Source organism: Osmerus mordax, chromosome 15 (assembly GCF_038355195.1).
Source record: "Osmerus mordax isolate fOsmMor3 chromosome 15, fOsmMor3.pri, whole genome shotgun sequence".
Classification (NCBI taxonomy): domain Eukaryota; kingdom Metazoa; phylum Chordata; class Actinopteri; order Osmeriformes; family Osmeridae; genus Osmerus; species Osmerus mordax.
The window spans coordinates 7460876-7473191 of record NC_090064.1 but is presented as its reverse complement, the minus strand read 5'-3'; the positions used below and the strand labels follow the sequence as shown (position 1 = coordinate 7473191).

Below are 12316 nucleotides of genomic sequence, written 5' to 3'. Positions count from 1 at the left end.
AACGTTGAGTTTGCTAGAGGGTTCTTACAGAGATGGTGGGGATTCCTTTCCTTCTGGAGACATCGGTAGGCCTGGGGGATGGAGAGTCCTTCTCCTCCTTCCCCCTCTCCTTCTCTTTCTTCTCCTCCTTCCCCTTCTCTTTCTTCTCCTCCTTCCCCTTCTCTTTCTTCTCATCCTTCCCTTTCTCTTTCTCTTTCTTCTCCTCCTTCCCCCTCTCTTTCCGCTCCGCCTCACCGACAGAGGGCTCTGCCGCTTCCAGGCTGGAAAGAGATGTCTGAAATAAAGAGATAGAGAGAGACAGAAAGAGAAGGGAAAGAGGTGAAGGGAAAGAAAGCGAGTGTTTGGAATGTGTGCCTGTTTGCGTGTGCGTGTGTGTACTCACTGTGCTGAAGATTTGTGAGCGAGGACGACGATCTGTGATTCGTGGCCTCATTGCTGTCGGGTGGTTCAGTTTCTCTGTGGATGAAACTACCGCATCCAGGTCCACATCTCCACGACACACACACACACACACCCACACAAATACACAAATACACACACCTTAACACCTCGACCTGGAAAAATAAGTATTTAAGGCCAGAGTACACACCACAACCACACACAGATAGTATAATGCCAACAGACTAACATTCAGGTGAATCTGATGTATATTTAGAGAAGAGAGGGCAAGGAAGATCAGAGGGAGAAGTGAGCTAATGTCTGATTGGCTGAATGCCAAACCACACAGACTCTTCTAACATCTGAGCTGAGGACTGTCCTGTCACAAACACTGACACTGATTGGACCCCGACCCTGTCATTCAAACTCACCAATGTCATGTGACTTGTCAGAGGTGGATTCTGGTATCGAAGCCCCGCCCTCAGATTTAGAGCTTTCACACCTGAACAGGTAAACCGTAGATATTAGTGTTTGTGTATATCTGTTTACATCTGTGTGTGTGTGTATGAGTACGAGAGTGTGTGTGTGTGTGCGCATTTGTGTGTGTACTAACTGTAGGGTCGGTCTCTCTGGTCTGTGTGTGTGTGTGTGTTTGTGTGTGTGTGTACTAACTGTAGGGTAGGAGGTCTCTCTGGTCTGTCGGGGCGTCGTGGGGGCATAGAGGAGGAGGAGGAGGAGGCGGAGCCTGTCTTTGGAGGGAGGGGTTTCTTAGGAGGGACAGATGGGAGGGCGGGCCTTAGGGATGTCTCCAACCTTCACTTCCTCACCTACACACACAACACACATATGGACACACAAACACATGGCGCACGCACACATGAATACACACACATACGCAAACACAAGAGCACACAGTAAAAGGGTACACCTAAAAAGAGATCTCTAAACACACACACACACACCAATAGGAGGGAAGCCATGAAGCAGAAGAGACCAGAGCAGGTCTTGCCCGGCTAATAGAGGAGAGGCAGACAGGCTGAGAGGAGCTGAGCTGAGGAGGGCTGTGGAGGCTCAGGGAGGGGTCAGACAGGTCAGAGACCAGGGTCCATAGGCGCAACAGACTGCAGCAGATAGCAGCACAGTCATGCTGGTGGCGTCGGAGGAAGTGGAAGGGGTTAGGTGAGCAGAGGTCCAGGAGGAAGTACTAGATGGTTCAAGTGGCTGCAGGAAGAAAGACCCAGCAGAAGCGCCAAAGGAGGCCAAAGTGGGCTGAAGTGGGCCAAGGAGAGTCTCAGTGAGTCCGGCTGTGTGTACCTCGGTCTGGTTCTCTTTGGGGGAGGTGTTCCGGTCGCTCAGGTGGAACCTTCTTGGCCTCCGCCCTTTTCTCTACCGAGGTCAGAGGTCAAACCGGGGGTCAGGTGGCATGGTGACATCATCACGGACACAAACCCCTCTGTCTGTCAGATCCTGCATCTCTCCTTCTGCCCACTCTCCCCCCTCTCTCCTAACTACCTAACCCTGACCCTCTTACACCAGTTAGCCGCAGAAGAGTAGAGGGGCAGAGGGGGGAGAGAAGGCGGGGGGGAGAGGGGAGACGAGAGAGGGATTACCTGTGGCGAGTTTGCTGGAGGGAGCACTGGGGGGAGGCGGTTTCTTTGGTCTCTGCAAACGAACACACGCAGACACACGCAGACGCACACACCCCGAAACGTAACTCATCAGATATGGAAGGACGGGCGTTGATATCAGGTGTGGTTCCAGGTGGTCGCTGACCTGCTAGCAAATCACTTCTAACTGTCCATAACAGATGACTGTGTCTGTGTGTGTGTGTGTCTCACCTCTTTCTCTACTTCAGGAATCAGCAGCTTGACAAAGTTATCAGGAAACACTCCCTGCCTCCCTCCTATCTCTCCCATCCACCAGCCTGCATCCGCACACTCCTACAGCACAGAGAGACAGGGTCACACACAGCACACACACTCCTACAGCACAGAGAGACAGGGTCACACACAGCACACACACTCCTACAGCACAGAGAGACAGGGTCACACACAGCACACACACTCTTACAGCACAGAGAGACAGGGGTCACACACAGCACACACTCTCGTACAGCACAGAGAGACAGGGTCACACACAGCACACACACTCTTACAGCACAGAGAGACAGGGTCACACACAGCACACACACTCTTACAGCACAGAGAGACAGGGTCACACACAGCACACACACTCCTACAGCACAGAGAGACAGGGTTACACACAGCACACACACTCCTACAACACAGAGAGACAGGGTTACACACAGCACACACACTCCTACAGCACAGAGAGACAGGGTCACACACAGCACACACACTCTTACAGCACAGAGAGACAGGGTCACACACAGCACACACTCTCCTACAGCACAGAGAGACAGGGTTACACACAGCACACACACTCCTACAGCACAGAGAGACAGGGTCACACACAGCACACACACTCTTACAGCACAGAGAGACAGGGTCACACACAGCACACACACTCTTACAGCACAGAGAGACAGGGTCACACACAGCACACACACTCTTACAGCACAGAGAGACAGGGTCACACACAGCACACATACTCTTACAACACAGAGAGACAGGGTTATACCCACACACACAGAACACACACATACATGAGCACAGGCACACACAAACAGACATACATCCAAACAAGCAAACTAACCCTGTTGATGATGGTGACGATCTCTCCCTCCTTGATAGTGAGCTCATCTTCGTTTTGTCCTTCGTACGGGAAGATGACCTTACATAGCTCTCGTGCTGGAAACCAATCAGAATACAGCAAGTCAAAACGCAGACAGATATAGGAAGTAACAACCAGGAAATCTGACAACCAGATAGTTCAATGATGATGTGCTGTTTGATGGCAATCCTCTCCCTCTCACCTTTGACCTTGCTGTCTGGGTCTGCCTTCATGGTTTCCGGGGCAACGCTGGCCGTTTTTCCAGCGTGAGCCTAAGGAGTTTGACACATCATGTACACATCAAGTCTGACGCATCATGTCCTCTTTCAACACACTGTGACACAGTCATCGAGTGTGTGTGTGTATTGGTGTGTGTGAGTGTGTATGTGCGAGTTGGTGGTGTTAAAGAAGCTGTTGTTTCATCTTGGAGTGGATCCCCACGTTGTGTTTGTGCAACCAGGATGGCTCCTCCACAGGAAACACACACACATACACACACACCGTCTCAGATACACACACGCAAACACAAATAAATACACACACACACACAGGGACAGAGCCCGGTCTGTCCCAAACACACACTGCTCTGTTCACTAAAGAAAACCACACCTCTCCCTTCCTCTTCTCTCTCCATTTCCTTCTGCCCGCCCCCTTACTCCCTCCTTCCATCCCTCCATCCCTCCATCCCTCCATCTCTCTCTCTCTCTCTCTCTCTCTCTCTCTCTCTCTCTCTCTCTCTCTCTCTCTCTCTCTCTCTCCTCTCTCTCTCTCTCTCTCTCTCTCTCTCTCTCTCTCTCTCTCTCTCTCTCTCCTCTCTCTCTCTCTCTCTCTCTCTCTCTCTCTCTCTCTCTCTCTCTCTCTCTCTCTCTCTCTTCTCTCTCTCTCTCTCTCTCTCGCTCCCTCTGTCTCTCCCTCTCTCTTTCTCCATCTGTGTGTGTGTGTGTGTGTGTGTCTCTCTCTCTGTAATGAGAGCCATGTGGACACAGGGAAGAGAAGGCATCGTTAGCTGAACGTCAGAGCAGCAACATCACGGAGACCGCTGGATCCTGCCATACGCCTCAAGGGGCTGCTGCTTCTCAACCCCCCCCCAGTCCACTAACCCTAACCCTTACACCCCAACCCCGTTCCAGCCACAGATAACCTCCTCATGACAGTCGAGCCAGGGCTCTGGACCCAGCACAGCACACTGCATTTCAGACTCAGACGCTTTCAACAGGGTCAGTGTAATGTGACTTGGCGCAAAGTTGTCCTGGTCTATTCTGCTGTGTCATTCAGCCCCTGAGGAAAGACTTCCTGGTGTCTCATTAGACACCAAAGACTACACTTCCCATAAACCCTCATTACAGCCCTCCACACAGCAGGATAGGCTGCCAAACATCCTTCAACACAGAGCAACACGCACAAACCTCTCACACAAACACACGATACACACACATACGCGTTATACCGCACAGTAATTTACTGTGTATAAAGAGACTCACAGATGTCAACACACCAACCAAAACTACACAATCCCCCTTTTCATAATCCTCCATCTCAGAAAACTAAAATCCCCCCTTTAGATAACTTCTCATAAACAGACCACGTAAACATTAGAGACAGACGGAGAGAGAGGGGGAAGCTGAGATCACACAAAAGAGAACTTAGAAGGAGAAAATCCAAGAGCAGGCAAATGAACCAAGACAGAGGAGGGAGAAACGGAGAGAGAAAACACCGAGAGGATCTGTACCTTTCTTTCTTTCGAGCTTCCTCTCTTCCTCTGTTTATCACTTTGTGTGGTTCCAGTCAGACACAGGCGCACACAGCCTCTCTACTTGAGCTCAGTCAGCACGAGTGTGAATGTGTAAACGTTGGTGAAAAACCTTGCTGCCTCCCTCCCTCCCCCTCCCTCACTACTTCTCTCAATCCTGAACACCCCTACTCCCTCCCACTCCCCCTCCAAAGACTTCTCCCACTTCTGTTTTACTGTTCACAAGCCAGCGGGAAGTATATATGTGTGTGTGTGTGTGTGAGGAACTTCCTCTGTTGTAAAACTGAAACACAGGAAGGGGAGGAGCCGAAGGTTTGACTTCCTTCCCGACATTTGTCAGTTGTCATAGTAATAGGACACTTGCGCACGTACATCCACCACACAGTCGTCTGACAGGGTGTTTGATCAAGTGTGTGTGTGTATGTGTGTATGTGTGTGTGCGTGCGTGTGTGAGTCTCTGTGTGTGTATGTCTAAATGTGTGTGTGTGTGTACGTGTAAGTATGTGTGTCTCACCTTATCCACATCTGTGTCTATTTCCATAGAGCGAGGTCTCAATTTGATTGGCTGGTCCTTGAAGATGTCTCCAAAGCCAAAACCCCGCACCTGTTGGTTATCATTCCATGTTAGCCAGACAATCACACAGATGAAATATGTGTTTTGATGTGTGTGTGTCACAGACACAGATCTACCTTCTTGGGCTGGATCTCTCCAGACCCACTATCCGAGCGACTGTCCCCTCCATCACTTTCACTGCCCAGACTGTCCTTCCCCACACCTACACACACACACACACACACAGGTAAATACACACACACAGGTAAACACACACGTTAGGAACTAACGTTGAATAGGCACGCTATGCCTGGATCGGATTGGCCGAGACTCACTGGTTCGACAGCTTTGAAGCTCCTCCTGTGAAGTGGGCGTGTCCAGGGAAGGGGGCGTGTCTTCAGGGTCCGTCTGAAGTTCTTTGGTGAAGTTGGAGGGAAACATGCCGGTCTTTCCATTTAGAGACCCCTCCCACCAGCCCTCCTCCACCTACACACAAACACACACACATACATACAGGCAGGCACATTCAGGCAGACACACACAGGTCAACACACACACAGGCAGACACACACACACAGGCAGACACACACACACACACAGGCAGACACGCACACACACACAGGCAGACACACACACACATTCACACACAGTCATAGAATAGGAAGGACATTAAAACTGAGTAATTTCCCAAACATTACCTCTCTCACACTCACCAACTTAACCTCTGACGTACCTCTCCAATGACCTCTATGACATCTCCTATCTTTAGCTCCAACTCATCCTCGTTCTGTGGAAAATAGCTGAATGCTGCTTTACACCTCCTCTTACGAATCTGCTCTCCTGTAACACACACAGAAGTACACACATATATAAACACACAAACACACGCAAACATTTTACAATAATTATCCCTAATCATGTTCTATGCAGATTATACTACATACTGTATCGCTGTATCGAGTTGGAGTGTAAACCTACAGGAGGGTATCTCACCAGGAGCAGGGTTGAAGTGTAAACCTACAGGAGGGTATCTCTCCAGGAGCAGGGTTGAAGTGTAAACCTACAGGAGGGTATCTCTCCAGGAGCAGGGTTGGAGACAGCCAGGTCTGTCTGTCATACCTGATTTGTCCACCAGGTGTCTCTCCTCCTTCATTCTAACACTGATTAGCTCTGTGTGTGTGTGGTAGTCTTCAGTGAGAAAAAGTTGACCCAAATCCGATCTCACGCTAATCGGATCTTTGTTTGAGCTGGGAGCTTGTAACCTGCCTAATGTGCCTGTTTAGGGGTGTGTGTAGGTTTTGGGGTGTGAAATACAAGAACAATACTAGTGTGTGCATGTGTATGGGTGTGTACCTTTCCTAGCTGGCCGTATGGAGGGCTCTGTCACAGGACTGGCACTGCCGTTGGACAGGTCAGATCTGAGGGGAGCCATTTGTCCCACCTCCCTCTTCATCTCCCTCTTTATCTCCTAGATAGAGAGAGAGAGAGAGAGAGAGAGAGAGAGAGAGAGAGAGAGAGAGAGAGAGAGAGAGAGAGAGAGAGAGAGAGAGAGAGAGAGAGAGAGAAAGTGAGTGAGAGAGAATGTTCATTTGTTGCACACTCATCCTTTTACTGAATCCCCAACACACACATAGTACTCCCCTACAGCTCAGTCCCTCAGTTGAAAAGACTGCACCTGTATGATGGGCACCTACACACCATATGCTACTGCTGTCATGGTGACATATCACATATCAGTAACCCCAGTGACTATCCAACACACGGACAGTGTGATCTAATGTCCCCACGGTCTTTACACTTGAATCACAAGACAAAATGGTTTCAATGTCAGTATGTGTGTGTGTGTATGTGTGCTTCTGTAAGCATGCATGCATATGATATAGACTAAGCTCAAGTATATTAGCAACGCTAATTGTACAGTTTGCCTCTTTACGTCAGAAAACGCCTACTGCTGATTTGCCTATTGAACGCATCACTACATTTCACAGGGGTAGAATGTATGCTTAAAAATAGACTGTACACACAAACACACACACACCGCCGACCAAGAATGGGCCGTAGACCAGATCCAACTGTGTATCTCACAGTTTTAAAAGGATTGGTCACGATGCTGTTTTCATAAGCCCTTCCCTGCAGCTAACAGAGCCCACTGAAGCAAAGATGCAGAGGCACACACACTAGAATAAAAACATCAGAAATACATATAAGTGGCACCAGACACAGCACTGTGTGTGTGTGTGTGTTGTGTGTTTATGTGTGTGCATGTGTGTGCATGTGTGTGCGTGTGTGGGTGTGATTGCATGTGGGCGGGCATGCAGTCTACTGCGTCCGTTTGACACTTAACATCAAGCTGTTGCAATGTCATCCTCTTATTGATGAATTGTGCCGATAAAGTTTCCCTTCAGTGGAAATTCTCTGCTGACAACTGTCCACCTTCGTCCAGCCACTGTTCCAGTTCCTGCTGAAGCGGATTTGGCCCTGATGGCTCACCGGGTAAGGCTCAGGCCTTATTGCAAGGACCCCAGACTGATTCTGGCCAGGGTCATTTCCAGCATGTCCTCCTCTCCTTCTTCTCTCTCTCTCCCTCTCTCTAATTATGTCACTATCTCTCAATAAATCAGAAATATATATATATATATAATAAAGATAGTTTGGAACTCTTTCTAGGCAACTGGAACAGTACATGAAGCACACACCAGCTGGTTCTCCAACAGGCCTGCTCATGTTACAGATTTATAACCATGTGTACACAGCGAGCAGCCACTGGTGTATAAACCCGTGGGCTTTGTTTATGGAGGACACTACCATAAAAAGCAGTTTCATAGTATGTATGAGGAACTTTCTTTTCTGACAAAGTATTTGGTTGAATCTGGGGACAGCCGGGTTCTTCTGGAACAAAAGTGAAGCTTCCTGATGTGAGCTTCCGTGAGGGGAGGGGGTTCTCGGGAAAAGGAAACTAAAGTTTGACACGACAGGAGGGAGAAGATGTGATTTATTCGTTCTGAACAGGAAGCACCTGCAGAACGCAGGCTTCAGGGATTCTACCCGTGAGACTGTGTGTGTAACAGTCTGAGGTTGAGGCTGCATACAAATACTGTAACCACACTGACGTGAAACATTTTGTAGGTATCTCTAACCCTCTTTTGCCTTGCATAAATGGCTACATTCCTGTCACACAATTATAAATGTGATAGTTATCTGTGAAAAACCACATACCCTCAAAAGTGACAGAGCAGTTACCAAGGCTACACCCTGTTCTTAACACTGTGTGTGTGTGTGTGTCAACTGACTATCAACACACAAACGCACAACATAGTGTGCACATAAACACATCTTTCACAGAACCGAGGGGTGAGTCACTATGGGCCCATGTCAGTACTGTAACATCAGGGTCCTGCTAATATCAGCATACAGTTCTAAGAAACGCACAAAGTGTGTTCTCATCCTGTTTGCCTTGTCATTCTTACTTCCTCTTCTGGTAAAGGAAGTGGACATTTCCCTCTCCACAACACACATCACACATGCACGCCCACACACGCACATACAAACACCAATAAGAGATCATAGTCCCTGTGTAATTCAGGGCTGTTACATTTTTGGGGGTGTAAACCTCAAGCCTTGAGTACACATTGCATGTGACCAATGAGAGAGAAGTGTGTGTTGGTTGTGGCTCACCCTTACGAAGTTGTCAGGGAAAAGGCCCCTGCGTCCATCCAGCTCTCCTTCCCACCATCCTCCGTCATCCCTCCTCACGTTCACTATGATGTCACCTACAGTCAGGCTCAACTCATCGTCTTGCTGAGCCTCATAATCAAACTCAACTATGGCTTCCACTACAGAGAGAGAGAAAGAGACACAGGAAGAGACAGACAGAAAGAGAGACACAGAGAGAGAGAGAGAGAGAGAGAGAGAGAGAGAGAGAGAGAGAGAGAGAGAGAGAGAGAGAGAGAGAGAGAGAGAGAGAGAGAGAGAGACACAGGAAGAGACAGAGAGAAAGAGAGACACAGAGAGAGAGAGAGAGAGAGAGAGAGAGAGAGACAGGAAGAGACAGACAGAAAGAGAGACACAGAGACAGACAGAAAGAGAGACACAGAGAGAGAGAGAGAGAGAGAGAGAGAGAGAGAGAGAGAGGAAGAGACAGAGACACAGAGAGAGAAAAAGAGAGAGAGAGAGACAGGAAGAGACAGACAGAAAGAGAGACACAGAGAGAGAGAGACAGAAAGAGAGGTAGAGGGGGGAAGATAGGGGTTAGATTTCAACAGTGAATAATCAACAGTATCCGTTGAGTGATAAGATGCTTGTGCGTGTGGGCGTGTGTGAGCATGTGTGGGTGTGAGAGAGGGTGTCTGTGCGTGTGTGTTTGCGTGCGTGCGTGCACGGATGTGCACACGTACGTGTGAGAGGGAGGGAAGGAGAGATTGGATCCCCATCGTACTCCAAACTCCCCCTCACACACTCCCTCTCTGTCTGTCTCGCACACCACACCATGTGACAGCTCATGCAGCTCCTAATTCTAGCAAAAATGTACTGAATGTGTCCTGCCCCATACCTTTCTTAACCATCACACACACACAGCAGAGCAATCCATGTCCTTAATGTGTGGGCGGTTACGTAACCATGGAAACTGCAGCATTGGGGGGGAAATGAGTCAGACCCCTAGTCAACCCCTAAACAAAGGCACACACACACATAACACAGCGAGAGACACACACACCCATCCGAGCGGGTCACACACTGTCCCATCACAGACAACCCTGCTCCATTTGGGCTCCAGTCTGGCATCCCGGGCACTAAGACTGACAAACTAACCGCAAGTCATCCATATTCAACAGAGGCTTTCGCCTAACATGTGGCCAAATCCACGCGAGGCTCTGTGGGATGTTCAACTCTGGCCGGAGGCCCAGGTAGGGGAGAAGACATCCAGCACTCACTGCCATGTCCCCCGTGTTGGTTCTTGGTGTAAGGTGAGCCAGGAGACAAATAGACTGAGGAAGTTACAATGGAACAGGAAGTTGACCTTTGGCTTTAGCGACACAGCCTACACCAGACACCGCAGAACAGCTAATACAGAAGAGCACGCTTGTAGCACGGCTGCAAACCAGTTAACTGAGGATGGCAATACAGTGTTTTACTAAAGGAGGTTTTTCTTTGCAGAAATTAGTTTCTTAGCTCAGCTTTTAGAGTGTGCCTGTATGTGTGTCTTAGTCCCAGACAGATAAACAGGCAGACAGCCGCAGAGATGTGTGTGTGTGTGTGTTTGTGTGAAAGGCTAAAAAGGAACTACAGAAAAGAGGCCTGTTTCAAAGCTGGCAGACAGAACACACACACTGGAGTTACTGACAAAGTATCTGCACTAACCTGACCTTTGTCTCAACAGCTGTGGTACGTTTAGCAAACCAGAAAACACACAAACACATCTTCTTTCTCATTCTCTCTCTCCCTCTCACACACACACATATAAACATTAGATACTATACACAGAAACACAAATCTATCTTCGAACGTGGTCTGTCATGTTGACATTTGGTCTCTGTTTGGTTTTGACAGTTCTGGTTTAGATTTAGTTTAAGGAGGCCTAATGTTAGACCCAGCTGTGGGCAGTGTGTGAAGCAGGGCCACACAAAACAAGTCTGATCATCCAGTGTAGAGAACAGTAAACTAGACACGGCCTCCAAATAGTTTTGCTTTGATTGCAAAACACAAGTGACAAAAAAGGACACTTTAGATAGGCTACACCTCATCATTTCCTGAATGAGTTTCTCGTTCTCCCCTTACTCACACATTCCGTGTTTGAGGGCCGCCGAGGAGATGGCGATGATGAGGCAGATAACGGTTCACAAGACCGATATTGTGCGTGCTACATTCTCTTGAAGCAACAAAGACGGAAATGGAGAGAACGAGAGACGTGTCAACATCTGTAACTCATCAATGTGACTGGCTGCGGTCGGTCGGTCGAGGATTGTGAAGATCATCTGATATCATCCACTGCAACACACCCACGCATCATTCTTATAAGATGGACATGTAAACTGTTGTAGGCCTGAATGTTGAAGCCCTTTCCAACACGCTGCTACCTGGTCAGCGTTGGTGAGTCAGGAAGCTGAAACAGCGCATCTGGACGTTTCGATGCGCAAAGTAAGCGCCCGGTGTATTTTCGAATTCTCAGAGTTAAAACGTCACATCTTACCCATTTATGCCCCTCGGCGCAGCGTCAGTTCTCCAGAAGACGTGGTATAACGCGAAAGGCAGGACTCCGGTGGTTATTTATGGGGTTTAAAACCGGACCGAACCCCAGCTGCCTGCAAGAGAGATCCGCTACAGCCCTTCAGCGGGAGGGGCTCGCGATGTAACCATATTCCTTCCGTTTTTTCCCCCGGTGACAGTAGAGAAGAGGCAGAGCGAATTGCCAGAAAACGGAAAAGCGCTGATGCCCTGAAAGCTCTACGCTCCTCTCTCTCTCGCTCACTCGCTGACTCCCTCCCTCTATGTTGTATGACCTGCGCATCTCTCCTACACTATAAATCTCGCGAGAAACTGTGCAACTTCATAGAAGGCTCTTTTCACTACTTTTCTGTTAGGCCAATAAACATGATGGTCCTGTCCACTACCAGCAGTAGGCTAATATTGTAAGCCCTTTTGTTCATAACGAGACTGAGCAGAAAGGTGGGTGCAGACCCGCAGTCTATCCTCTACCGCCCTCCACTGGAGAGGGGCTGAATAATATCCAGCTCCCCTTCAAATGTGTGTGTAAATGGTGGTGTGAGATGGTGTGGAGTGTGTTTGGTGGGGGACAGACATGGTAAGCTGATGTTAAGCTTCGGGGTTTTGTTGTCCCTGCGGGCCAGTGAGCCCCCACACCGCAGAGAATGTGCTGGGGACAGCAGAAAGGCAGGAGAGGGGAA

The 12316-nt window shown here is 48.9% G+C and overlaps 1 protein-coding gene across 1 annotated transcript; it reads right to left on the bottom strand.

Annotated features, from left to right (window-relative positions):
• Nucleotides 1-12: 12 nt before the first annotated feature.
• On the bottom strand, nucleotides 13-11858 carry sh3kbp1 (SH3-domain kinase binding protein 1). The gene is given in 17 exon segments (XM_067251376.1): nucleotides 13-274; nucleotides 383-489; nucleotides 810-880; nucleotides 1051-1172; nucleotides 1174-1205; nucleotides 1693-1764; nucleotides 1989-2040; nucleotides 2217-2318; nucleotides 3094-3188; nucleotides 3314-3383; nucleotides 5376-5465; nucleotides 5552-5637; nucleotides 5750-5900; nucleotides 6148-6254; nucleotides 6768-6882; nucleotides 9090-9247; nucleotides 11602-11858. Coding segments are annotated over 17 exon segments (1695 nt in total). The 5' UTR covers nucleotides 11606-11858; the 3' UTR covers nucleotide 13.
• Between the last annotated feature and the right edge of the window lie 458 nt (nucleotides 11859-12316).